The sequence below is a fragment of the Felis catus genome, chromosome C1 (genome assembly GCF_018350175.1).
Source record: "Felis catus isolate Fca126 chromosome C1, F.catus_Fca126_mat1.0, whole genome shotgun sequence".
NCBI classification, from domain to species: Eukaryota; Metazoa; Chordata; class Mammalia; order Carnivora; family Felidae; genus Felis; species Felis catus.
The window spans coordinates 17,038,223-17,065,416 of NC_058375.1; the positions used below are offsets into that span (position 1 = coordinate 17,038,223).

The 27,194-nt window shown below is 44.0% G+C and overlaps 2 protein-coding genes across 13 annotated transcripts in view; one reads left to right on the forward strand and one right to left on the reverse strand.

Moving 5' to 3' along the window:
- The window catches only part of KDM1A (lysine demethylase 1A), a 61,346-nt gene extending 44,593 nt beyond the window's left edge, over positions 1-16,753 (forward strand). For 2 of the 4 annotated variants that reach the window (XM_023258294.2, XM_023258296.2), the window contains 12 exons: positions 557-568; positions 3,031-3,173; positions 3,546-3,636; positions 4,868-5,002; positions 6,178-6,251; positions 7,165-7,276; positions 10,435-10,567; positions 12,048-12,235; positions 12,656-12,770; positions 14,259-14,386; positions 15,255-15,401; positions 16,249-16,753. In XM_023258294.2, coding sequence (XP_023114062.2) covers positions 557-568; positions 3,031-3,173; positions 3,546-3,636; positions 4,868-5,002; positions 6,178-6,251; positions 7,165-7,276; positions 10,435-10,567; positions 12,048-12,235; positions 12,656-12,770; positions 14,259-14,386; positions 15,255-15,401; positions 16,249-16,434 — 1,464 coding nt within the window. In that variant the 3' untranslated portion in view covers positions 16,435-16,753. The remainder of the gene's footprint in view (positions 1-556; positions 569-3,030; positions 3,174-3,545; positions 3,637-4,867; positions 5,003-6,177; positions 6,252-7,164; positions 7,277-10,434; positions 10,568-12,047; positions 12,236-12,655; positions 12,771-14,258; positions 14,387-15,254; positions 15,402-16,248) is intronic. The other 2 variants (XM_023258295.2, XM_023258297.2) reach the window with 1 other exon arrangement.
- A 1,447-nt stretch (positions 16,754-18,200) lies between these two features.
- LUZP1 (leucine zipper protein 1) overlaps positions 18,201-27,194 on the reverse strand; it is a 105,349-nt gene continuing 96,355 nt past the window's right edge. For all 9 annotated transcript variants that reach the window (XM_045035278.1, XM_006934394.5, XM_023258292.2 and 6 more), the window contains 2 exons: positions 23,874-27,061; positions 18,201-22,066 (listed from right to left, as the gene is read on the reverse strand). In XM_045035278.1, the coding sequence (XP_044891213.1) occupies positions 21,911-22,066; positions 23,874-26,942 (3,225 nt within the window). In that variant the 5' untranslated portion in view covers positions 26,943-27,061 and the 3' untranslated portion in view covers positions 18,201-21,910. The remainder of the gene's footprint in view (positions 22,067-23,873; positions 27,062-27,194) is intronic.

The following is a 27,194-nucleotide window of genomic DNA, read 5'->3' on the forward strand; positions in this document are numbered from 1 at the left end:
TCTTAAAAGTGCTTAACTAGGTGGAAAACGGATGGGGCCTAAGTGCTGTTTCTCTTATTCTGAAGAGCGGAGTCTCGAATTAGAGCAGTGGACCCCAGTCAGTGGACCAGAGATGCAGTCTGTCATCCTTGCTGTCAGTCAGAGGAGGCAGTAATCTTTTGGTTTGGTGTTTGTTTGTTTGTTTGTTTGTTTGTTTGTTCGATTTTGTTGTTCTCGTCACTGTTCCGTGTTTCTCCTTTTCTGTTTTACTGAGTTTTGCTTTATTCCTCACTGCTTTCTGACACCATCTCCCTTTACACCCTCACCACCCCCCACCCCCAATCCCCACCAGCTGCTTTTCTTTTGCCCATTTATATGCCTTGACTTTCCCATTTTGGTGTCTATACAGTCTGTTCCTTATTTCTCTGGTGGTTGCAGCTTCTGAGCTAACAGAATGCTTCTGTCATGCTATGTGTTTAAAGCCTTGATTTTACTGCTGTCGTACAAAACTAAACTTGACGTGGCTGTTGGGCTGTTATTTACAGTTTATTTCTCTCTCTGCTGCACTGGTTAAAAGGACACTGTCAAGGTATTTTTTTTTAATAATTTTTCAAATCATTTTCTTCACTGTTTACAATAACCCATTAAAAGCTTGAAACTTTAGATCTTTCCCTTCCAAAGATCCTCTCCATCATACATTCACACTGGTTTGTTGTTGTAGAGTTGCGCCTATATGTTGGGCTGGTGCCATTTGAGTTTTTGTCATTGAAAGCGCATGTAAAAAGGTTTTTTTGTGGGGGGTGTGGGTGGATTAAAGGGGAAAGTGTTATGAATCAAGCGGGCTGCTCAGCAGACAGAGGGAAGAAACAAAAGGTCAAATTTGGTCCCTCTAACCTTGACAGTGTCCCTTTAAATGTTTCTCTACCACACACCCTGGACCCCAGTTACTGAGCCTGAGTGCTGCGTACTTTTTCAGTATGAACTTCCTTATTGTAACTGTTACCCTAGCTACAAAGATTAAAGCTTGTCTGAAGCAAGCCATCCAGTTGACACTGGAAGAGCTTTAATCTGTACCATTTGCACACTTGTGTATTGGCACTTTCTGCCCTATTGCAGAGGCACATGTGATCTGGTCCCTCTTGCTTCTCTAGCATCTTCTTGCTGGGCATTTTTGAAGCCACATATAGAAATATCACTATTTTGTACTCCAGGAAAAGCAGTCATGTACATTGCATCTGTGATCAGTCAAGATCTCATAACTGTATAGATCGTATATTAAAAATATAATTGTTTCCTTTTTTAAAGAAGCACCAAATTTAGAGTTTCTAGAAATGTCTTTGGTAACATCATTGTAGTAATTACACCAAGCAAAATTTCAGCATTGCTTTGAGTTGCTCTGTATATGACCCATCACATCATTGAGGAAAAGTAACTGATGAGAAAGTAAATGAAATTCCTGATAAGAGGGTTTCTTCCATCAGCTCTGATGCTGTGGAATCAGAACAAGTAGGGATGTCGCTAAGAGCTCCTTTCTTTGGCCATGGAGTTGAATGGGTAGGTTAGATATGTTGGATCCACCAAGTCTTAGGTACCACTCTGATATATAAAGGGCACCAAGCATCCAAAGCCTGATTCTCTGCCTTATTTCTCAGCATAAGCTGGAAGATTCTCAGGGATTTATATTTCTTAGGCCAAGGAAGATTCTCTAAATTCATAAAGATTTCCTGATCACTCCCATCTGTGGCCTTTTGGAATTTGATGCTTTGGAATATGACTGATTGGATAAGTAGTTATGGTGTCATATCTACAATTCCCAAAGAGAGTTATGGTCCTTTTCCCTTTCTTGTTTTGGTTCAGATTGTACTTCCTGCTATATTCTTTTGCCACACCATGGCTCATCTTACAGAGTTACTGTGCGACTCCTCAGTAAAGGGGCAGAGACTAGTGCTTTAAAATTGTTTAATCGGAAAGGCAAACACTAAGGAGTTTCAGATGAGAGAGTCTTACTGTGATGATCTTGTCCACAAGTTACCTCTGATTAAAAGATCACTCCTCCTTGGCCTTAGTGTTTATTAGAACTTTCTTTAATGCTAACCAGTTTTAGGTTGACTGTAAAGTGAAATTCCATATATTAACTTCCATTTCCCAATTGATGCCCCAGTTTATTCTGGCAAGAGACGCTTGCTTTAGACATGCTTGCCTTAGCTATGCTTTTTCCGTCTTGCTGCTACCACGAGTTCAGGAGAATTGCAGATGCATTTTACTTTAGGGTTCTAAGAATTAAGCAGTAGCAGAGGGATTTGTGTCAACTAACTGATGGCATCAATAGGCAGGGGCACAGTAAGGATTAGGAACACGGTCTTGCAGCTTGATGATCTGCTTTGCAGTCTCCTCTCTTCTTGCAAAATAATGAGCCAGACCTGGTACCTCAGTCAGTCATAGTCTAAGAGCTTTGGACATTCAGTTCTGAACCTAATTGGTGCCACAAAACACTGTTACTCTGCAAAAGAACGAAGGTGCTATTGTGTTCTTTTTAATGGCCATGAATTTCACTTTTCTCTTCCCAACTCCCACCTGAAATTCATCTTTGAGGGGAAGGCAATACCTTGGGCTTCTTATTTTTCCATTTTGCCCTTATTCTGGAAGGTCCTCAGGTGTGTTGACATAGTTTTTGTTCTCTGAGACTTCTCCAGTGTGTCGTTTGCATGTCGGCCCAGCTTATCTCAGTGCATGTCAGTTATGTGCTCCACATAACTCCAGTTAGCACCAATTAGCACCAGTGTGAATCCTGTGGCTATTTATAGAGGTGGAGTCCCAGCTCTGATGGCACAATTGGGAGAATAGGAAAATATCAGGGCCAAAACATTTCACATGTCATTTAATGAAATCGACCACTTCATAGAAAAAAAAGTTTGAATCATTGCCCTCAAAGGTTCCCCCTTTGAGGTACATATTTTGACCTTTTAAAAACTATAGAGCATTTGTGTTTTCATGGCTGGTTAGGTTTAGTCTTTTTGTAAGGACCAACTCTGCTATATTTCGGGTTTTCAGGTTCCTAAAGAGAAAGATGAAATGGTAGAGCAAGAGTTTAACCGGTTACTGGAAGCTACATCTTACCTTAGTCATCAGCTCGACTTCAATGTCCTCAATAATAAGCCTGTGTCCCTTGGGCAGGCATTGGAAGTTGTCATTCAGTAAGTACTTTGATGTTGCTTGTTATATAGTGAATTACATTTAGACATTTGCTGTTTATGTTTTTGAGTTTTTCAGCAAGTATTATTTGAGCTAGTTTTCACTTATTTTCATGTGAATTAAATCCCAAAGTAAAACCTTTTAAAATAATTAAATTATCCTTAAGTCGCCTCTCAATTCTAAACTTCACAGCTTTTATGGTACTGAACTATATTTAACATAACCTAGAAAATAATTTGCCACCAGCTAACTTTCTTGTTCTCAAGTATTAGAAAGTTCAATCTTGATGTCCTTGAATGGTTTTGATGGGCTCCTGTCTTGTGCTGCAAAGCTAGCTGTGTGGCCAAGGCATATATATGTAGTATCTCTTTTAGGTTACAAGAAAAGCATGTCAAAGATGAGCAAATTGAACATTGGAAGAAGATAGTGAAGACTCAGGAGGAGTTGAAAGAACTTCTTAATAAGGTGAAATTTTGTATTTTCTTAATAGCTAAAGCTGCATCAGCTGGGGGAAGTGGGGGGGGGAGGAGGAGCAAAGCCTTTAGAAATTTAAAAGTTTTTTTTTTTTTTCCCTTAGAAAATCGTGACTAGCAAAAGGCACTGTTTTTCTCTGTCAGTCTTTCAGTACAATATTATTGGTAAATTTTTGCCAGGGGAAATAGGTCTTTCCTATGTCAGGTTCCCTTTGGCTGTTGCAAAGGTAGCCCAGTGCCCTCTGCTGGATTCTGTGATAAAAGGGAGATTCGCTGTGCTGGGGTGAAGTTCCCACTGAGGAAGACAACAGGTCAACAGCCAGGACCATAATTTGTTGCCATAATTACTTGGCTTGAGGTGCCAGTATGGGGTTATTCCCCAGTGGTATGTCTGTTGAGGGCTCTTCTTTCCCACCACTTCCCAGAGACCCAGCTCCAGACTCCAAACCATTTGTTTCTCCTGATCCTACCAGCTGCAAACACAACATCAACTTAGGAAGAAACCATGAAGTGGGACAGCCCCTGTGGGGAGCTTTTTAATGCAAAATCTGGGTGCATTTTGTGACCAGACTCTTCCCTCACTCTGTGCCTTGTTTCTTCATTCATCCTGTCAGATGAAGAGGTCTGTGGCACAGCCTCCTCGTGGATTATGGCACGTGTGAAATGAGCAGAGAAGCTAGAGGGTGGCCAGCTGGTGGGGTAGCTGTGGGGCCCGACACCATCAGAAACCTGAGAAACTAACATTAGGAATGGCTTCGGGTGGCCCTGTGTGGTTATTTAGCCTTTTACATAATTTAGAAAACGAGTCGTGACAATTTGTTTCCCAAAACAATAAGTTTAACTTAAATTGGTAGTGTTTTGTTTTTCCTGGAAATATAAATATATATAACATATATATGTGAATTTACGTATATTAATATATATGAATATATATAATGTATATTATATATATATTAATGGAACACTCCTGGTTCTCCATTTGTTTTGGAAGATAGAGGTGATCTTACTTCTCTGATAATGATGTGATAACTCTGTGTTGAGCCAAACAGGATTTTTTTCCCTGTCCTAAAATATGATGTAGAAGAGGTATTTAAGAATTCTAAGGACCTTGCATCGTAACCTGTTTTGGTATAATAGCAGTTTAGGGGAGGAACCAAAGCCTGCGATTTGGAGACGGATTACATCACTATCTGCAATGGTAAATTTGTATTTTTCCCTCTTAGATGGTAAATTTGAAAGAGAAAATTAAAGAACTCCATCAGCAATACAAAGAAGCATCTGAGGTCAAGCCACCCAGAGATATCACTGCAGAGTTCTTAGTGAAAAGTAAACACAGGGATCTGACTGCCCTGTGCAAGGTGTGGTATACGTACATGCCTGAGTGGGTTTAATAGGAATCCTAAAAAAGAGTATAGATCTAGGAAACTTTGGAAAAGGGAGAGCAACTAGCCAATCACAGGTGCCTATGATAGGAAGGACAGGGGTTTGGTAACAGGAGCCAAGGTGACTGAATGGGTTAGTTCGGTTTGGGATCTGCATTTTCTTCAGAATTTCTACTTTGTTTTCATAATCTCACCCTTTAACTTACTTAAATCTCAGTTTAGCTCCTTGTCACAGTTTATCCCTGGCAGTTTAGAGTAATGATAATGGACATGGACTTCAGTCATTTGATATCAAACTGTCAGATTGAAATCCTTAACTTAGTCTCTCCTAGCCATGGGACCTTGGACTCCTTAATCACCTCATCGGTGATGTGGTTAATACTTCCCAGTTTTAAGGGATCTAAAATGCTTTATCCCAAGATAATTGTGTGTGTGCGCTCACACACACGCACACACACACACACACACACACATACATACACACAATGGAATGCTACTCGGCGATGAAAAAGAATGAAATCTTGCCATTTGCAACAACGTGGTTGGAACTGGAAGATATTATGCTAAGTGAAATAAGTCAGTCAGAGAAAGACAGATATATGTTTTCACGCATGTGGAATTTGAAAAACCTATCAGAAGATCATGGGGGAAGGAAAGGAAAAAAAATAGTTACGAACAGGGAGGCAAAGAGAGCTGATGGGGTGGGGGTAGGGGGTGGGGAAAATGGGTGATGGGCATTGAGGAGGGCACTTGTTGGGATGAGCACTGGGTGTTGTATATAAGTGATGAATCACAGGAACCTACTCCTGAAGCCAAGAGTACACTGTATACACTATATGTTAGCTAACTTGACAATAAGTTATATAAAAAAATAAAATCAAATGCTTTATCCCATGCTAGGGACATGGTGAATGCACAGGAAGTGGTAGTTGCTGTTCTTTTCCACTCTTATTTAGTAGCACAGTTGTATGCTATTCCTTTATATCCTCCTCCTGCCTGCCCTCTCCCTGCCCTGATCCAGCCTTAAGCTGAGGCACCCTTACAGATAGGACCTGGACAGGGATGTGGTCCAGGCCTTACACTTGGTGGTATAAATGACCAGGTTGGTCTCTGACCCATCAAGATCAACCCAGTTCTCTTAACTTTATCAGGAATATGATGAATTAGCTGAAACACAAGGAAAGCTAGAAGAAAAACTTCAAGAATTGGAAGCCAATCCCCCAAGGTAAGGAAAACTTGCAGATGTTCAGAGAGATAGCTTCTGCTGTTCTTTCTGTTATATTTAGAAGGAAAATTATAAAGCACTCTGGGCTTTTATTTATGTCCAATGAACGGATTATAATTTTAATGTGTAAGAGTGTCCTAGATACTTAAATACATTGATTTTTTTAGAAAGAGCCTTTCTAGGGGCACCTGGGTGGCTCAGCCGGTTGAGCGTCCGACTTTGGCTCAGGTCATGATCTCACGGTCTGTGGGTTCGAGCCCCACGTCAGGCTCTGTGCTGACAGCTCGGAGCCTGGAGCCTGCTTCCGATTCTGTGTCTCCCTCTCTCTCTGCCCCTCCCCCACTCTCACTTTGTCTCACTCCGTCTCTCAAAAATAAATAAATGTTAAAAAAAAAAAAAAAGCCTTTCTCCATGAGACCTGACATTTGAATAAAATATATTGTCTTCTTTGAGTGGGGTAGAAGGTACTACTATTTTAAATTCCCATAATTTTGAGGACTAGGAAAGCATTACACTGTGTTTCCATTGAATTTTTGACACTGAATACTTGTATGCTGATACTGTAGTCCATGGTACATTTGGCCTCCACGTATATATCTACTCTCTTCTGTAATTGGGAATGCTACCCATTCTTGTTTAAAAAAAAAAAAATAATCATGCTTTCAAATAAGCTTTTATAATGACAGGTGCCAATATGAAGAAGTCTTTTATTCAGACAAATGAAGCCTGATAGTAATTTGCTTTAGAAAGTGAGCTTGGCACAGTCTAGGCACCAGTAATAAAGGAATTTCTTTATAAGAGGCACAGTACCAGGCTTAGGTTCCCTCACAGATATTAAGATCATCCACATCAGCCCACTGAGAATAGTATTGATGTCCTTTTAATAACCTGTGTTCCTGGTTTCATTTTGCAGTGACGTGTATCTCTCATCAAGAGACAGACAGATACTTGATTGGCATTTTGCAAATCTTGAATTTGCTAATGCCACACCTCTCTCTACACTCTCCCTTAAACATTGGGATCAGGTAAGTTTCATTATCATTTCTTTTGTTGTGTATGTCTTTGAGAGAGCTCGTAGGAGAAACTGTTAATTTGTATGTAGGTGTTTAAACAGCTTTATTAAGAGGTATAATTTGCGTACAGTACAATTTGCCTGTTTTAAGTGAACAGTTTGAAGTTTTGCCAAACCAACATGGTCGTGAACCACCACCACAATCAAGATACAGAGCATGTCCATCATCCTGAAAAGTTCTCTCTTGCCTCTTTGTGGTCAGTTCCCAGCCCTCCCACTCCTGGCCCAAGACAACCCCTGGTTTGCTTTCTGTCACTATGGTTTTGCTTTTTCTAGAATTACATATAAATTGAACCATATGGTATATAATCATACAGAATATAGCCTTTGTGTATACTTAGTATTGCCAGTTTTTGAAAATTTAGCCATTCTAATGGGTATATAGTAATATTTCATTGTGGTTTTATTTCACATTTGCTGAATAATAGGTGATGTGAAGCAACTTTTCATGTACTTATTGGCCATTCATATGTCTATTCCTTGGTGAAAAGTCTGTTCAGATCTTTTGCCCATTAAAAAAAAAATCTGGTTGTCTGACCTCTTGTTGAATTGTGTTAAGAGTTCATTATGTTCTAGGGCACCTGGGTAGCTCAGTTGGTTAAGCGTCCGACTTTGGCTCAGGTCATGATCTCACGGTTTGTGGGTTTGAGCCCCACGTCGGGCTCTGTGCTGACAGCTCAGAGCCTGGAGCCTGCTTCAGATTCTGTGTCTCCTTCTCTTTCTGCCCTTCCCTCTCCTGCTCGTGCTCTGCCTCTCTCTCTTTCAAAAATAAATAAATGTTGGGGCGCCTGGGTGGTTCAGTCAGTTAAGCATCCCACTTCGGCTCAGGTCATGGTCTCGTGGTTTGTGGGTTCGAGCCCCGCGTCAGGCTCTATGCTGACAGCTCAGAGCCTAGAGCTTGCTTCAGATTCTGTCTCCTCCTCTCTCCGCCCTTCCCATGCTCATGCTCTCTCACTGTCAATAAGAAATAAATGTTTAAAAAAAAATTTTTTAATAAATGTTAAAAGAAATTTTAAGAAGTTCATTATGTTCTTTAGATTGTGGATACAATTCCTTTGTCAGATTTATGTTTTGTAAGTATTTTCTTCCAGTCCATAGCTTCCTTTTTCATTTTCTAAGTAGTACCTTTCAAAAAGCAAAACTTTTTAATTTTATGAAGTCCATATTTCTCAACTCTCTTTTATTTAGCCTATGTGCTTTTTTATCCTGAAAAATTTTTGTTTAAACTTAGATCACCAGTTTTTCTCCTATTTTCTTTCTGAAGTTTTATGAACTTAGCTCTGTGATTCATTTTGGTTTTTTGTTGTTGTTTTATGATCCATTTTAATTTTTGTGTACAATGAAAAGTGAGGTTAGGGTTCATATTTTTCCATATGGCTATCTAATTCTAGCACCATCCTTTTCTTCGTTTGTCTTGGCATCTTTGTTGACCATGTGTGAGACTGTTTATGGTTACTCCTTCCTGTTCATTTATTTGTCTGTCCGTATGCCACTGTCATATGCTCTTAATTACTATTGCTTTATGATACATGTTGAAATTAGTGCAAGTTCTCCAACATTTTTTGTTTTATTTCTTAAAATTATTTTGGCTATTTTAAGTCTTCTGTATTTTCATAAAAATTTTAGAATCAGTTTATTGATTTTTATAAAAAATACGTTCTGGGATTTTGATTGGTATAGGGATTTGAACATGGTATGGTAGATCTCTCCATTTTTTAGGTTTTCTTCAATGTTTCTCAGCAATATTTTAACAGTTTTCAGTGTACAGGTTTTACACATCTTTTGTCGATTTCTTTTTTTTTTTTTTTTTAATTTTTTATTTATTTTGAGGGAGAGAGAGAATCCCAAGCAGGCTCCATGCTCAGCACAGAGCCCTGACATGGGGCTCGATCTCACGACAGCAAGATCACGACCTAAGCAGGTATCAAGAGTCAGACGCTCCACTACCTAAGCCACCCAGGCGGCCCTTGTTGAATTATTCTTATGTATTTTAAGTGTGAATTACTCTTGAACTGGTGAGAAGTCACAGGGCTTTTTGGATCCTGAATGGACTAGTCTCCAAATCTCAGACTTTGACCAGACCGAAGACTACAGAAGTCAGTATTATATTTTTACTTAGATATTTGTATTTTCATTGTACATTTTCCTAGTAAAATTAGTTTGAATTCTTAATCTTTAGGCTATACCCTTGTTATTCTTCAGTATTTGAAGTATAGTGAGGATTGGACTTGCTAGTGGTAAAAATCCTACAGAATTCCCGGTTTCTTTTCTTTCATGTAAATACTAAATTAGACCTTTCCTAGTCACTGATTTATCATTTGAAGTGTCAATATGTACCCATTTGTCATCTTATTAAATTTTGAATGTTTTGAACTGACTGGTATGGGGAGCAGATAAATCTGTCACTGAGTTGTGAGTTCTGCCAACCCAGTATTTTTGTCTAATTTGAAAGAATCATGCTATTTTCCCCCAGAAAGTTCATAAGATTAGAAAATATGACTAGCCTTCAAGAATTTCTCTATATAGAAAAATTTCCAGTAAATTCAAAGAAATAGGATCATTTTGGGAATTCTTCCAGATCAAATGTTGACTTCTTCACTATATGGATCATCTTGGGCCATTCTTTATAATCCCAGATTTTCATCTAGTTTGACCACCTTGAGTTTTGGAAGTCTTCCTCATCTTTCAAACTTGTCAAGTTTATTAAATAAAAACTGATTTTGTTCTCAGGTAAAAGAAAATGTAATTAGGATGGTGAATCTGACATCCTACCAAATCTGTAATGTGTTCAAAAGCCAAACAGACTAATCATCTAAATGTATTGAATCATCTTTCTTCATGAGATCCCACCTCCCTTTGCACAGGCTGGATTGAGGAATGGGGTATAGGACTGTGAGGAGAAAACTCTCTCAGATACGGCCATTTGGGACATTTTGGCATCTTGTCTTGTCTGGGGCAGCTGTAGCTGATGACTGAGTGGTAGTTTTAATTTCTGCCTTAGAATACTGACTTCTCCACCAACTAATGTTTTTCAGTGTTAATCTTACAGAACTCCGTATATTTGGCATAAATTAAGAAAACATGGATGTATGTCCTTTTCTCTCCTTTTAGGATGATGACTTTGAGTTTACTGGCAGCCACCTAACAGTGAGGAATGGCTACTCTTGTGTGCCTGTGGCTTTAGCAGAAGGCCTAGACATTAAACTGAATACAGCGGTGCGGCAGGTTCGGTACACAGCTTCAGGTATGTCACTGCTTCGCTGATAAGACAAACCTCTTACTCTGAAACTGATCTTTTGTTGAGTTTGACCTACAGAAAAAATGTTTCCTCATCAAATGTTGCGTAAACTAGGACTCCTGATTTTTAAAAATTTGCATTTACAAAAGGATTGAGCCCTTGTAGAGCCTCTGACATTCTGATCCCATCATTGTGTAAGCCAAAAAACGGAGGCAAGTTTTAGTTTCCAATTTGTACACGAATTACTTTGGTATTGTAACAATAGCCAGTGAATTTAGGTCTCATTTTGCTGAATGTATTCTTAAATACCAGGATTTTGGCCTCTAGACACAGTGGGCCCCACCCCTTGTATTTCACCATCTGCATCTTGATCTTTGGATCCATTCCTGTCCATGTGGGCTAACAGCTCAGGCTGGTTTCTGATTCTAGGAGCAATCTGCTAATAAGATGACTTCAAAGCTGGAATTGCCCTGTGATTCCCATGGCGGCTCAATGCTCACTGTTGCTGGTTTCAGGGAACATTTAATGTTGAGTACAGAGAACCCGCTGTCCACCCACCTTTGGAATTAATAGTCTAGAACTCTTGATGATAGCTAGTCACCCCCCTCCCCTCTCCCAGGGCCCGCATGACAAGTGGAGATGTGGCCATCAACCTTGCTTGCCCTTCATGGCCCATTTTCTAGAACGGCAGAGTTTACCACAGATTTTGTTTTGTTTTGTTTTGTTTTTAAACAACCACTGAAACCAGTTTCCATTTAATTTTCCCTTCATATGCAGCTTCTAGCTGATGTTGAGACCTATAGCTTTTAAATAGCCATTTGCAGGCAGATTAAGAACAGTGAGAAAGTAGACATGAATTGAGCTTTCATACCAATTTTGAGCTATCTATATGTTTTTTGAAATTATATAAGTAGGTATCGATTGCAGAAAAAATTCAAACACAAATGAGGAAAACTAATATTAACCTATTTTCAGTGCCTTTTCTGTGGTCAACTTTGAGCTTTATTCCTGCTCTGGCGAGTGAGGCATCACAGTACATTCTCAAGAACAGCGTGCTCTGCACCAGTCTTCTGTTCTGGTCCTTTAGTAAGCTCCTAACCACAGTGGAGAGGTATTGCTTTTACCGGTATAGCCCTTTATTCTTAACTTTGGCCTAAATTTACTTAATCTCTGATAAGTAATAATGTTCTTCTGTTAGTCCAGAAGAGCACCAGTGTCTCAGGAAGGTAAGACAGTGCAGTGGTGGTGAAGATCCAGGACTCTGAAGTTGGACTGTTAGCGTTGGAGTCCTGGCACTTGTTGCCCATGTGGCCTTAGACAAATTATTTCACCACTGTCTCAGTTTTCTTCTGTCAAAAAATGAATAGGACGGATTTCATAAACTTATGGTAAGAATTAACGGAGGTAGTACGTAGATTCTATTGTGCACTGGACATTCAGTGTTGTCTTTATCACCAGTAAAGTCTTTTCCCTCCATCCTCTCTAGGATGTGAAGTGATAGCTGTGAATACCCGCTCCACAAGCCAAACCTTTATTTACAAATGTGATGCAGTTCTCTGTACCCTTCCCTTGGGTGTGTTGAAGCAACAGCCACCGGCTGTTCAGTTTGTGCCACCTCTTCCTGAGTGGAAAACATCCGCAGTGCAAAGGATGGGATTTGGCAACCTTAACAAGGTAACTTGCCCGAGGCACGCACTTCTCTGCATACCCACTGTACAGATACCGGTCTTAGTGCCCTCCAGCCAGAGAGCCTAGGGCTTTGCATTTCTGTATGTTCTGCTGTGCTCTCTGCTCTGTGATATCAGGGTGAGTTGAGGCCTGTCAGTTCTTTCATTTCAGTGCCTAATTCTATATAAAGTATCCACGAGACTTAGTCTTCTGGGATCACTTCGCAAGCCTAAGCCTATAAAAAGTTCTAAATGTTGTCCCAAGTAATACGTTGATAATAGGGATTTCTAGGCTTATATTGAGAGTGGGTTAAAAGAAACTTTAATAAGGTCTGAGGAAGAAGTATTTCCTGTTGAGGCTTAGCTCTGCTTAAAGCCATGTTCTTGGAGTTGTGTTGTCAGTTCACGTGCTCCTTTTTTACGATAGGTGGTGTTGTGTTTTGACCGTGTGTTCTGGGATCCAAGTGTCAATTTGTTCGGGCATGTTGGCAGTACAACTGCCAGCAGAGGTGAACTCTTCCTCTTTTGGAACCTTTATAAAGGTAACTCCTTCCTGGTTTTAATCTTCTTTGTATCCTTATGGAAGTAAAGAATTAGGAATATTCTGGTTTTTCTCAAATACGTATGTCTTGATTTTCCATTAACTCAACCAACCAGCAATTTCTAAAAATCCTGCATAGGTACTGGGGATATGGGGGTTTTGGAAAAAGGCTGCCTTCAAGGAGTTCAGAACCTAGTGGGAAATACAGTAAAGAGGTGAACAGTCTAGGAACAGGGCTTATAAGTAGAGGGTCACAGTGAAAGCCCAGGGCACTGTAAAGAAAACATAAAGAATCAACCCAGCCAGGAGGCACAGAACCAGGGAAGCTTCCCAGAAGGGAAAATTGTGTTTATTCCTCATTCCCAAGACTTTTGTATCTGACTGGCCCCTGCATCTTTGATCACTTCCTTTAGGATTTTGTAGCAAATTCCTACCTTCTGTTTTAAGTTCTCCTGTAATTGGATTGCTCTTCTCTATGGTGCTTAAAATATTTTATGTATGTGTGTGTATACATGTATGTAAAATATTATTTATTTTATGTCTGCTACTTCAGGGCCTCTGTATTTACTTTGGTCTGGGCCTGGGCAGCTTTTATTTTTCTTCTCTTTGTTCCCAACATGGCATACTCTGCCCAGCCTTTCAGGTCTTGACCTAAATGCCACTGTTTCAGAGTCCCTTCGGGACACACGTACCTCCACTGCCTCAAATCTAAAATAAATCCCTGTAGGGATGCCTGGGTGGCTCAGTCGGTTAAGCGTCTCATTCTTGGTTTCGGCTCAGGTCATGATCTCTTGGTTTTGTGAGTTTGAGCCCCACACTGGGGATTCTCTCTCTCTCCTGGTCTCTCTGCCCCTCCTGCACTCATTCTCTCTCTCTCACTCACTCTCAAAATAGATAAACTTTAAAAAATTAAACCCCTATATTATTCTTCCTGTATCCTTTTTTGTCATTGCTTTTATCAGTGCATAATTATAGGTGTGATTATTTCTGCTGATCTATGGAGCATATCATTTAGTTTATATCTTTTATATCCCAGTAATCTAGTACTGTGCCTATCACAGAAGCCTGTTGCATCAATACTCACCAAATGTGGGTGGGTAGAAGTGGTGATGGGCCTGGAACAGGTAAAGGGATGTAGCTCTTGCTATGGAGCTAAGGCGGTCAGGGCTAAGGATTCTGTGCCTAAATATAGGAATACTTGGTTTTCTTAGCAAGGTCTGAAGTTCTGTCTTCAAGACTTCTGTATTAGACAGTTACAAGTGGTTAATTGCATGAGTCACACTTCACTCACCTCTATAGTTTGCCAGCTCACTTCTAGGGATGGATTTTAAGTTGCTGTTTCAGAAACATTGCTTGTCTCCAGCCAAGTGTTGCATGTCTGTCCATTGGTCATCAGATTTCAGGGTGCTTAGAATAATGTGGGCCCTGACAAAGCAGTTCTTGAGAAAAGTCTAAGAAAACCCTGGAATTATCCTTTCTGTTTTTCTAGCTCCGATACTATTGGCACTAGTGGCGGGAGAAGCTGCCGGCATCATGGAAAATATAAGTGATGATGTGATTGTTGGCCGATGCCTGGCCATCCTCAAAGGGATTTTTGGTAGTAGTGCGGTGCCCCAGGTAAGTAAGTGGGTAGGAGCAAGTGGGGATCAAGAGTTCACACTAAGGCAGGGTTTGACATAGTCTCTTTACGTTGGTCAGGACAGTTTCAGTCAGAATGGAGAAGTGGGTGCTGGGTTTACATGAATGCTGATGTTTTGAGTCCATAATGTTAAGTGTAGGGTTCAGAAGAGCCCCCCTCCCGCTCCCCCGTACATGGACTAGGGAATTGAGGTGGCTGTTTGCTGCACATCCCTGCTTGTCTCATCCATTGTATCTATGTGTGGAGTCACACCACTGCTACCTTTTAGACAAAGTAGTCAGAGTCCCTTGGGGGCTGCCTGGGTGGCTTAGTCAGTTAAGTGTCTGAGTTCAGCTTGGGTCATGATCTCATGGTTCGTGAGTTTGAGCCCCGTGTTGGGCTCTGTGCTGACAGCTCAGAGCCTGGAGCCTGCTTTGGATTCTGGGTCTCCCTCTCTCTGCCCTCTCCTGCTCGTGCTCTCTCCTAAAAGTAAATAGACATTAAAAAAAAAAAATCTCTTGGTACTTTTTTCTATTCTTTAGGTCTATTGAAACACTTTTTAGATCCTTAGGATTCCTTTGAGAGAATGCTTATTAATGCTTCATGTGAATTAGAATAAAAGTCAAGCCCTGGGTAGATGTCATAGGCAAGGCAACGGGGAAGCTTAGTCAGAAGCCATTTGCGTTGTGTGTCGTATAGCAGCAGCATTCATCACCTGGCTAGCCCATGTCTCCTGCCTCTTTACCGCTCAGTTACATCTCCACCCACCCCAGCTACATCTCCACCCACCCCAGCTTTTCCACTTTTCAGAGATGATTGGTTTGTCCTTTGTCATATAATAACTACTGCTCATGCTTTTTCCTTTAGCCCAAGGAGACTGTGGTATCCCGCTGGCGTGCTGATCCCTGGGCACGGGGCTCCTATTCGTATGTAGCTGCAGGATCATCTGGAAATGACTATGATTTAATGGCTCAGCCAATCACTCCTGGCCCTTCAATTCCAGGTGCCCCACAGGTGAGAAATTGGCAAACCACCAAGGCTTATTTGGGAAAAAGCCAGTATCCCAGGATTTCAGGTTAAAATTGATGCCACGGATTTGTGGTTTGTTTTTGGGTTTTTTTTTTTAGATTTTAGTCATTCTGTCCTTGGAGCCTTTCAAATACTAAGAGCAGAGGAAAAGGGAGGAAGAGTATTATTTGCGTCTGATTTCTCACATTGTGGCTCCGTAAATCTAGGCAGTCCACATTCCCAATGGAAGAGTCCACAGTATAAACCAGTTACTTTTTCCTTATTCAAAAGTTTGTCCCTAAAAGTTAGGATGAAAAACATTTTTAATTGCACCCCATTTTGTAATGGCTCATAGGATTATTGCAGGTATCAGTTACTAGGTGTCTCCAGTACATGCCCCTGAGGGGTTCTTATCTAGATAATGCCAAACCCTGCTCCAGAGAGTAGTAAGCATTCCTCAGGACCCTGTGAACCTACTCTGGAGCTGAGAGGCAAAGGTGTTCCTGAATTAGAACAAATGCTGGACTCTATGTGGTACAGAGCAGTCAGGAACCCCTCTGCCCCAGTAGGTACCGTATGAGGCAACGGAAGCTCTAGAACCGGATATCCCCCAGCATTAAATAATCCCTAAGAACAGATGCAGTTATGCATTACCCTAGGACTAAGGCTGGGCTGAATTTTGTCATATTTCTACTTTTATCAATTTTAGGATGCCTACTGTTAAGGGAGACCCTTTTTGGTAGGATGATGGTCTGTGATTGGCAGACCAACAGGAATTTGGCCGTTTAAGTACAGCAGAAATGCTGTTTGCAACCTGATTTTTCTCTCAATTTTTTTTTCTTTCCTGAAATAGCCAATTCCACGACTCTTCTTTGCTGGAGAACATACAATCCGTAACTACCCAGCCACTGTCCATGGTGCTCTGCTGAGTGGGCTGCGAGAAGCCGGAAGGATTGCAGACCAGTTCCTGGGGGCCATGTACACCCTGCCTCGCCAGGCCACACCAGGCGTTCCTGCACAGCAGTCCCCAAGCATGTGAGACTGATGGGTTCGGAGGGAAGCAGCCAATGTGCGTGTCTTTTGCTGTGTAGACAGAGCTCTTGTAGCAGTACCGGATCCCACTGAGAAACTCACTCTGGCATCTGGGCTCCCAGTCAGCTGCTGGAACTCATGATGCCAGGTGGCCAAGGAGGTTGCCTCCTTTGAGTGACTTAGAGCTAGAGAGGCAGTTGTCCGTTAGTGTGGAAGTTGGCGTTCTTCCTAAAGACTGAGGTAACCAAGTGTGGGGAGGGGACATCTTAGTCTCTTGGTGTGTGGTGGTTTTTTATATTTTAAAAATAAAACTTCATATAAAATTCTTCCTATCTTCTTTTGTTGTTGTTTCCCCTTGGAGTTATACAAGACAGGAGTACTGTGCCTTTGGAAACGGCAGTTTTATCCACGTTTAGATAGGATATTTATATAAAGGAAAAAAATGGTTGGGTCAGGTCTGAAGACAGGGTTGAGGGAAGCCCCACAGAAGCAATGGGCTCCCTGATCTGTGGAACTGGAGAGTTCCCTATTGGGATTATAGGGTGACTGTATGCTAAGACTATGAAGCTACAGGTCAAGCATATGGATATTAGGAAATTTTGAATCATTAAGACGAAACAAGGCAGAGTTTGGGTGTGTCTCTAGCAGACCATCTGGCTTTACTCCCCAGGTTCCCTCCATGGGTATGTGCTAACTTTCCACTTTTGTCCAAAGTACTGCTATAAAAGTTTAGGAAGTGTTACATTAAGAAGATCAAGGGTTTAGATGACTTACTTAGCTGGTGTGTTAGTTTCCTACTGCTGCTGTTAACACATTACCACAGCAGGCTTTGGAGGGAAGGTTCCATTTCCTTGCTTTTTTAGCTTCTAGTGTGTTCCTTCTATATTCCTTGACTTGGGTGGCCTCTTCATCCATCATCAAAGCACACTACTTGAGGGTTGGCTTTAGCTCACTTGATTCGCAGTTGATTGTCAGAGCACGTTACTCCAATCTCTGCTTCTCTTGTTCTCTAGTCCTATCTTCGTGCCTCCCCTCTTACAAGGATACTTATGATTTCATATAAGGTAGTAAAACATTTTTATAAGAAAGGTATTACAGTAACTGTTCCTTCTCAAGCTTTCCTAACAGTGTTACTAAATGCACGTACACGATCTGTTTCTGGAAATTGGCTTTTACTAATGTTACAATTCTTCCCTGTAATTAGTCTAAATGAGGTTTTATTCTTAGTAAGATTTAGGTGACATTACATTGGTGGTCTGAAGAGAAGACGGAGAGGGCTTTTCCCCTAGTCTTGGAACGAGTAACAGCAGTGGAGAACATCTGCGCAACAGGATCAGGGCAAGTGGTATAAAGGTGAGAACAGCATGCAGTGGAAAGTATATGGACTTTGGACCTATATTTGAATCCCAGCTCTGCCATTAATATTGTTACCTCAGGGGGGGTCACAGTTATCCAGAGTTAGGTGCTTTAAAACGTGTGTTTTTTTAAATACATGGCATAGGTAGCTTGAGACTGATCATCGTTTTGTGTGTGACAACAGACAAGCCTAAAACTAAAACGTAGCAATGAAATAGCTGCTACAATTCTAAGTCCAGTTCAGTTATGGGGGGGGTAGGTGTGTCATTTTCCAAGCCTCAGGTCTTTACAGCATCATTAATTAGTTGGCTGAGTATTTTAAGTAAATAAACTACAATGAAATATACTAGCTATACCAGTGCACGGACAACAGTTGTACTCAGGACATCAACAAAAATGGCATCACTGACTCACACAGACCACATGGAAACTAGGGAGCTTTATTGGTTACATATTGTGCTGCAGAGCCAACAGACAGCATTAGAGCCAGAGGATACATGCAGACAGGCAGCTTCCACTATACACATGCACCCAAGGAGCCCTGAGTCACTGCTCATGGCTTCGCCCTGGTTTCCAGCAACAGGGTCCGGCCTCCTTGGTCCCAGGCTTGGAGCAGGAATGTAGAAGCTGCTGCACCTAGACTCCAAGGGGCAGGGGTGAGACCAGAGCACCTGCCTGAACAAGTAGATGTGGACTGACAGATACTGCTGCCCCCTCGCAAAGGGGCCTTTAATGCATTAACAGGTTTTTTTTGAGGGCTGTACTTCCCTAGCCCTCCCAATCTTTAAAATACAAAAAAATAGACTTTATTCTCTTAAAAATACATTCCATTCAGTACATGTTCTGAGCTGTGAAGCAGCAGGAAAATAGGGCCCCTTTCCTATGGTCTTGGTTGTGAGGCTTTGAGGAGAACACCCTGTGGCCCACCCAGGGTAGACAAAAGATAATCCCTAAAAGCAGCTCTTCCAAAGCAATCTCGTCAGAGTGACAACAAACCCCACATCGACAGAGGCAGCTAGGGACCCAGCCTCTGGGTCCCGGTTCCTTTACTGGAAAATGGTAGCACCTGGCGCTAACCCACTAAATATAAAGCACTAAAACTGCCCCAGGATCAACATAGACCCTCCCACACCCCATGAGAGGGGAATGATTTATGTGCAGGCTTGCCTGGGGCAGAGGTTGGAGTCCTTGGCCCCACTGCAAATCCCCTTTGCCCACCATCCCTGCAGCTTTCTCTGGTTGCTTTTAGTACCAGAATAGTGAGATGCAGCAGCAGGTGGAAGAGAGACCAGCCTCTGGCATTCAGCCAGCTCTGCTTCCTCCAACCAAGCAGCTCTGGAGTGCCAGGTTCCCTGGGAACCCTCCCACAACAAATACACCTGCCAGTAAAATCTAGAGTTGGAGCTACGCTGCAGAAGAGGCTTGTCATGTAAGTGGGTTTATTGGCTGGGACAGTGGGAATATTTGGCTTGACTGGACCAGCTACTTAATTACCAGGTCTCCCCTTTATATGGAAATTTCCTCCAGGACCCCTGGTGGTGAGGCCTGGGTCCAGAAGGTCACACAGAGGTTGCTTTTCAGAAAGGTGCCTTCCAACTTTGGAATCTGAGAGCCAGCCTTGCCAGCCATTTGAAACCCAGAGGAACTGAGCCTCCAGCCTTCATCTGCTATTACAAATGGTATCTTCTGCAATGCTGAGGACACTTAAAAATAAAATCTATTTTACAATGGTTCTAGAAAGTACGCAGATTAAGGAAACAATATTTATCCTGAAATAATTGTTACAATCAAACCCTATTGCACTCAGATTTTAAGATAGCAGCCCCCAGCAAGAGGGCACCATAACTGTCCCTCTTCCAGAGCATTTGGGTAGTGGCAGATGTTGGTGCTGCTGCAGTGTGGAAAGATCCAGACTTTGGCACCAGGAGCTACAGCACCAGAATCCAGGGCTCCAACGCCCAAAGAAGAGAATTAGCGGCGAAATCTTTGTAGGCATGGCTTGGCACCCTTTTGTTTCCACCAGCAGAGAAGAGCCACAGACTTGGTTTCCTATAACCTCAGTTGACCACCGCAGAGGTCTGTTTCCTAGTTTCTGGCCAGGGACCCAGGAGAAGCAGCAGGAAGAGATTTTGAAAACAGCATCTTAAAACTGAGCAGCTGAGTCAGCACTATGTAGAGGAAAGATGAGCTACACAGCAATGCCCTTAGACTGGCAGACCTCCAGAAAATGGAAGTAAGCGCAAAACATTCCTGACCCCGAAAGGAAGCTCATCAGCGTGCCCCCAAGCCGCCTCCAGGATGGCCAAGTCTGAAGGCAGACACGGGCGAGATGAACACCGGTTCCCACACCAAGTGCAGGCAGGGACTATGGCCCACGAAGCACAGCAACGGGAGACAGCCAACTTGTGTCACAAAAGCCAGGGGATGCTGTGTGGCAAGTGGGCAAGGCTGGTGCCAAAAGGGCTGCAGAAGCCATCTGATCTTATCCCTTCATCTTACAAACTAGAAAAATGAGGGAGCTTCTCTGAGCTCATCCTCCTGACATTAGAACATGGAAAGAATAAGGCCCAGAAAACAAGGCCGGGGAGGACCCATTCCCCAAAACCATCTGGATGCTACCTTCCAAAAGCAGAATCACCCCCCACAGGACAGTGTAAACAGAACAACCTCAGAATGCCAGATTTAGGACCCTTAGAGACCATTACAAAGAATTCATTTTTATAGATAAGGAAACTGAGGCCCCACGAGGACAGTGACTTGCCCAAAGTCACACAGCAAGAAAGTACAAAGCCATGAAGCAAATTCAGCTTTCCTGACTCCTAGTAATGCTCTCTTTCACTATGAAGGAACAGTGTGCCATTAAAAGTAGCCTTTGAAAAGGGAGCCCTTCTCTGAACTGAGAAAGTTACACAAAAAGCAGTGCCAAGAATATACGGTTCTTTTCAACTTCCCCATGTGACGTAAGGAAACTATTCAACTTTATGTGGCTTCCTGAAAGGTTTGCTGCATTTTGTATTACATAAACCTGGGGCCCTCAGTGGGCACGTAGTACTTTTCCTCCAGTGAAGTCATCACGACAGTTTGCAGAAACCATGGGCCCACTTCCGTAGGAATGCATCAGTTCGGTAAAGTGCGATTCCTCCTCCTCCATGGGGGAATGAAGGAAGAGGAAGAAAGTCCATGCCTTTCATGGAACTATTGCTTTGTGGAGTGACTGGGGAAATGTTTCTTCCAGCCCACTTTCCCCCTTGCTGGGCACTTCCTAGAAGGCAGAGTATGCTGGGTCAGGCCCAGTTTAGTCCGGAAGTATTCCAAAGATGGAAACGACGGAGTCAGCCTGAAGTCTCCAGCCACGGGAGAGGAGCAGGCAGTGCCAGCAGCATTACGGGTGCCCAGAAAAGGAGATGCGTGAGGCTTGTGCACTTCCAGGTGCCTTTGGAAGGTGAGCATAGAGCCAGGGGAGGGGAGGGATGATGCCATTCCAATAGGTGGGTACCCGTGTGCTCTGCCCCCAGGAAACAATTGTCAGCCGGGGGCGATGTCCGAGAAGCTTCAGCCTAAAGGTTGGTCCCGTAATCCCTTAGAGGCAGCACAGACCTCTTCTGCGGTACAAGTCTGAGGAACTCCAAAGGGGAAAGGAGTAGAAGCCCCCTAGATGGAGGTGATGGCTGCTAAGTCTTAGGGGGTACTTAGGCCCCCAGGGCAAACAAGGAGTAAACTGGATGCGGTGAGACGAAGAAATGAACCACACTGAAGGGGCTGCCCTCTGACCCACTGAGCAGCAGAGGAGAGCTTTCAGCTGTTGTGGTATGGTGAGGATACAAGGGGTTTCTAGATCTTTCCCCATTTGGGGGCCAGAGTGGCCCATCCGATCTGGGGACAGGGGCAAGGAGAGAGAACTCATGCATCAGGGAAGGCTGGGCCTGGGTGACTATGTCCAGCTTGTAGTTTCTGATCCCCTCTGGCCAACTGGCAAAATGACCCGAGCCACAGCCTGGTTTGCCACAGTCTCCCAGCCAAGGCCTGGCGTCTAGCCTCGTTAACTGGCCTTGCATCCTTCATAGGGCAGGAAGGCAGGAGAGCGGAGAAGCAGGAGCAGAGGAGACAGCAGACCTCACCCAGCTGGTTCAGTTGTCCTCGGCACAGGGCCTGGCTGGCCGTAACCGTTCCTCAGCCCGGGCTCGCCCGGGCTCTGGCAGCCCCTGCTTCGCAGGCAGTTCAGACCGCTCCAGGGAGTTGTGCGGTCGTCTGTGGACACCGAGCGTGCAGTCGTCACCTTCCTCCTGTGCCAAAAATGACAAAAAGTGAGCTGCGAAGGACAGTAGCGAGTAACAAGACACACTCCCCCCCCCCCGCTCCCAGTGGTCTTCTTCAGCCTGGCAGAGGGAGGCAGAGTGCAGACAACAGCTGAACTGCAGAGATTCGCTTTGGCCTAAGGAAACCGGTAGACTACAAACTCCCAAGCTGCTGGGGCTCAGAGGGTAGACTGGCGGCTCACAACTGAGCAAGGGCGTGTGGAGGACGGGGCCTGCACCACATGGTCCTGTAAGGAGGCCCAGAGACCCTTGAGTTCTGCGTGTGCAGGCTGCATTTCCCTCCTGGGAAACAAGGGAGTATATACTGCCGAAAAGGACACTGGACCATGCTTTTCCTACTTTCCACTTATAAACTACCAAAAAGCCCAGGTGCCTTCCCTTTTGGGTCCTACACCTATGCCTTATCCTGTTTGTCAGCCAGAGCTTCAAGGGACTAAACACCCCCCCCCCTCTCTCTCTCTCCACTCTCCTACCAGAGTTCTGCCTTTTCAGTGTTGGTCCTTCAGAGAGAACGCAGATGAAAACAGAAGTAAGAGTGAGAAACGTTGGCAGGGTAGAAAGAGTACTGGATTCAGAAACGGGAATCTTGCGGGCACCGGGGTGGCTCAGCAGGTTAAACTTCTGTCTCTTGATTTCAGCTCAGGTCATGATCTCAGTTTGTGAGTTCAAGTTCCACATCATCAGGCTCTGCACTGACCGCATGGAGCCTGCTTGGGATTCTGTGTTTTCCTCTCTCTTTGCCCGTGTTCTCTCTCTCAAAAATAAACATTTAAAAACAAAAAAACAAAAAAAAACAAAAAACAGGAATCTTGGATTCAAATCCTAGCTCTCATCCAATAATTCATTTGGGTGGCCTTAGGTATGACACTTTGTGGCTCTGACCATCCGTGTAAATCTAAAAAGTGGAGACAATACCTGCCCACAGGGCTCTTGGAGAAACTGTGGCAGTGGGAATGTGCTCTGTCAGATGGTGAGTACCCTATATGCACTCACAGGACATTTCAAGTGAATACACCTGCCTTTTAAAAAGAAGGAAACCACTTCCAAAACGTCTCTCATCCTCAGAGGCTCCACATCTAAAAGACACTCCTAGGGGCTTCCCCTTTAGGTGCTGTTCTGACACTCTGACCCTCAGAGGCAGAGGTGGTTCTGGATTTATCTATCCTGTAATGAGCCGTACTGAACTAGTTCTGCCCTCAGACTGATGATAAAATGGCTTAGACAAAATAAAGTGACACATGGACACAAGTATATAAAGTAGGCCCAGTGGAAGCCTCACTCTCCTCCCCCATATGCCAGCAGCTGGCAAAACTTTGCTGTGAAAACCCTCTCCCTGCCCCCCCACCCCCGTCCTACGTGTGCTACAGAAGGGTCACCGGGTACCCTGGCATAGGGCTTCCCAGTGGCCACCGCTGGTTCTTGGGCTTCTAGGTGCTGCTCTATAGGGTTTTAGGGGGAGGGGTTTTTTTTTTCGCTATGCTGGCAAACCAAGAGAACGGAGGCTAGATCTCTTTTTTGTGTGACCTTCATATATAGAAGAGATAAACTGGAAAAGGGGGTTGGGGAAACTCATGCTGCTCTCTGGCAAACACCTCCTTCAAGGTACTAAACTCTTCTTCAAGGCCAAACCTACCTTATTTTCAGTTCTCTGAGCAATCCATCTAGCTCTCCCAGGATTTCTCAGCCGCATAATCCTGAGACACACAGGCCAGAGCAGAGGGAGCAAAGAGGAAGGTAAAAGAGTAAAGGGGGGGGGGGCAGCAGTGGGGCTCACCGCGCCTGCCGAGTGGTTCCAGGCTGCAGCCGAGGCAGTGTCTCCCACCCGATTCCGACGAGTCAGCACCTCAGACACGGTGAGGCTACTCTGGGTCCTTCTGGAGGTGAGCTCAGGGGCATCCCCTGAATTTCCTGCCCTTTGAGCACCCTGCTCACAAAGGTACAACTTGGGCTGTCCAAGGTCTGAACAGTCTGTGGAGGCCCTCTGGGTGTAGGTGTTGGTGGCTTCCACGTTTCTACCTATTCGAGTTGGGGGGTCTTCTAAGGAGTTCAAGTCTCGCCTACTCTTCCAGGCGTTCCGCACAGTAACGTGTCTGGCATCTGAAGAGCCCACTTCTGAAGGGGCACTATGGCTTTTCCACCTGATTGTCTCCGCTGGGGGGGCATGGCTGTTCCTCTCCACAGGATCTGATGGCTTGATTATAATGCTGCTCCGAGAGACCACTGTTTCTGGCTTGTTCTTCAGGGGCCCATCTCCCATTCTTTCAGCTTCTGTGAACTGCAGAGCAATGTCATGTTTGTGAATGGAGAGCTCAAAGGGAGAGCTGACGTGGTTGCTGACTGATGTGAGCTCTGCTGGCCCAACCTGGATGTTGCTGGTGGATGTGTGCCTTTCCCTCGGGGCCTCACCTGGGGCAGCTCTGGGGCTGCCGCTGTCAGAGGGGTAGATAGTTATGCTGCTTGTCACCTTGTTTGGCCCTGGTTTGGAGGTGGATTTCTGCTTCTCCATTGTGGCCTCAGTTCCAGATCCTCCCATGATTTTTTTCACATCCTTATCAATGATGACAGGTTTGATGATGGCTCTAGACCGCAACGCCTCTCTGGGGCTAAAGGGCCGCTGGCTTTTCACCCCAGCACCATTGGCGTCTGGGAATTCCGTGGCATTGGTGGAGGCTCTGACAGGTTTCACAGACTCACTTTCTGTCCCAGCATCTTTATCATTCTCAAACAGGGACGTTCTGAGTCCCCCTCGGGATTTGGCTCTCTCTCTAGAGTTGGGTTGGTGTTTGAGCTCTGGCTCTGGAGTGATGGTGGTGTTTACCAATTTGGCAGTAACAAGAGATGTCACATCCACGTCGTCATCTGAGTCTGGCTTCTCTCTGCCACTAGGCTTGATGACCCGGCACCTCAGGGTCTCATGTTGACTGCTGTCTTCCATCACGACTGCTACGGGTTGATCAACACCTTCTTTATTTGGGGTTGAAAAGCCCTGAAGGATGTTCTCTTGGCTTCTGGAATTATAAGGATACTTTGATAAAAGTGGAGGCTTGGAATTTGGGGAAGTGGTATCAGCCTCCAGGCCACCAACAGCCTTTTTGCCCTTGGAGAGCCCTTCTGAGGAAGATCTTCGGGATGAGGCCAGAGCTCCAATCGCCTTAGGACTGCCACAGTCTGCAACCTGGGTTACCTGACTTCCATTGCCAGGTACCTGCCCCCTTTTGCCAAAGAGGGCCTCAGAAGAGGTGTCAGAAGCCTTGTCAGCTCTACCCAGTACGTCACTGGGAACAGATCCATGGTTGGTATTATCACTAAATGTTCGTGTTGTCTTCTCCACTTTTCCCTTCAACCCACCCTCAGTACCTGGTTTGGGAGTACTCTTCCAAGCTTTACTGTGCTCCTGAGCAGCAGGTGGGTAGCGGCTAAGCACTGAAGGCTGCTCCCTGGACTTCTTCCCTTCACTCTGAGAGGAGCCAGATACAAATCGGTCTTCAGTTCTCCTTGTCTCCTGAGTCCCACTGTCTGTACCCGCCCCGATGTTGGAAGCTTTGGCTGCCCTCCTATTGGTGAAACTGGGAGAGGAAACCTGCCTATTGCCCAGAGAACAGTTTTCATTGTTGAGCGCAATATCTCTGTTTCGATGCCTCTCCCGCTTCTGCTGAGGGGACAGTTCCCGCGGTGTGTGCTTGGACACAGGTACCTCATTGCCATGGCCTCTTAACTTAGTCCTCTCGTGCCTGCCTTTGCCGGACAGGAAAGCCTCTTCCCCTTCTACCTCCCCGTTCTCTAACTCTTTCTGTTTCTTGATTTGTAGCTTTATCTCCTCCAGCTGGCTGGCTAAGAGTTTGTTTTTATTTTGTTCACTTAGGTAATTATCCTGAAGATCATTATTTTTGGCCCTCATTTTCTTAAGCTCTTCTTCCAAAGATTCAAAATGTTTGATTTGTGTCTTGAGTTTCTCAATCTCTTGGTTGAGATCTTTAACTTTGTTGTCTTCTTGATTTCGGTTCTTTTCGTTTTCTGATTTGTTTCTTGTTTCATTCTCTACCTGCTTTAGATAGTCCAGAGCGCCCTTCCTTCTTGATTCTTTGCACGGCAGTGTGGAGGAGATCCCGTCCTCAATCCGCAGGTCATTCCTTTCCAGAAGATTAGAAGCATTCCTTGAATAATCTCGGTTCATTTTTTTGTTCTGCTCCAGTTTTTGAGTGAGCTCTTTTATCAGTTTCTCATTCTCTTTCTCCTTTTCATTCAAGTATTTTCTCTCACTTACAAAGTTCAGAGTTAATGACTTCAGTTTTTCTAACTCTGACACTAAACTCTGCTCAGTTTTATCTAGGCGGTCCTCGGAAGATTCTAGTTCTTTCACTTTGACCCTGAGCATTTCCAGCTCAGCGGAGATCTTCTTTGTCAGGTTTCTCTCCTCATTCAGGCTCAGACAGAGTTGGGTGCAATCGTTCTTACTCCTGCCAAAGGCTTCCTCCAGCTTCTCCAGTTCAGCCATTCGTTTCTGAAGCCGTTCAATCTCAGATTTCAGCTCCCGGGTGAGGTTTTCTTCCTCTTCAAGCTTCTCCTTCATCAGCTGACACAGATCCTCTGCTCTCTTAATTTCCTCATCTTTGCCTTCAATTCTCAGCACTCGCTGGCGCAACACTTCAATCTCCGCCAACATGCTGGAATTGCTGCCTTCCGCCTGAATCACCTTGTCCTGGAGATCCAGGAGCTCATCCTCTGCTTTCTGGAGGTTTTTTGTGGCTTCCTCCAACTCATCGAGGCGGCGACTTAGACTTTGTAACTTAAACCGCAAGTGGCGGCTGGAGGCAGTATCCTTGTAGCTTGTAAATTCAGCCATGTCTACTGCTAGCCGGTGTGGGCTCCTAGAGGCATCCAGTTCCACTCAGGGGGCTGAGAAATGGTTACCTTTCTCTTGGCATCCACAACCTTCTTTGGCAGCTGGAGACCATTATCAGTCTATAGAAGGAAAGCAGACATACACAATGGAATATTACTCGGCAATCAAAAAGAATGAAATCTTGCCATTTGCAACTACGTGGATGGAACTAGAGGGTATTATGCTAAGCAAAATTAGAGAAAGACAACTATC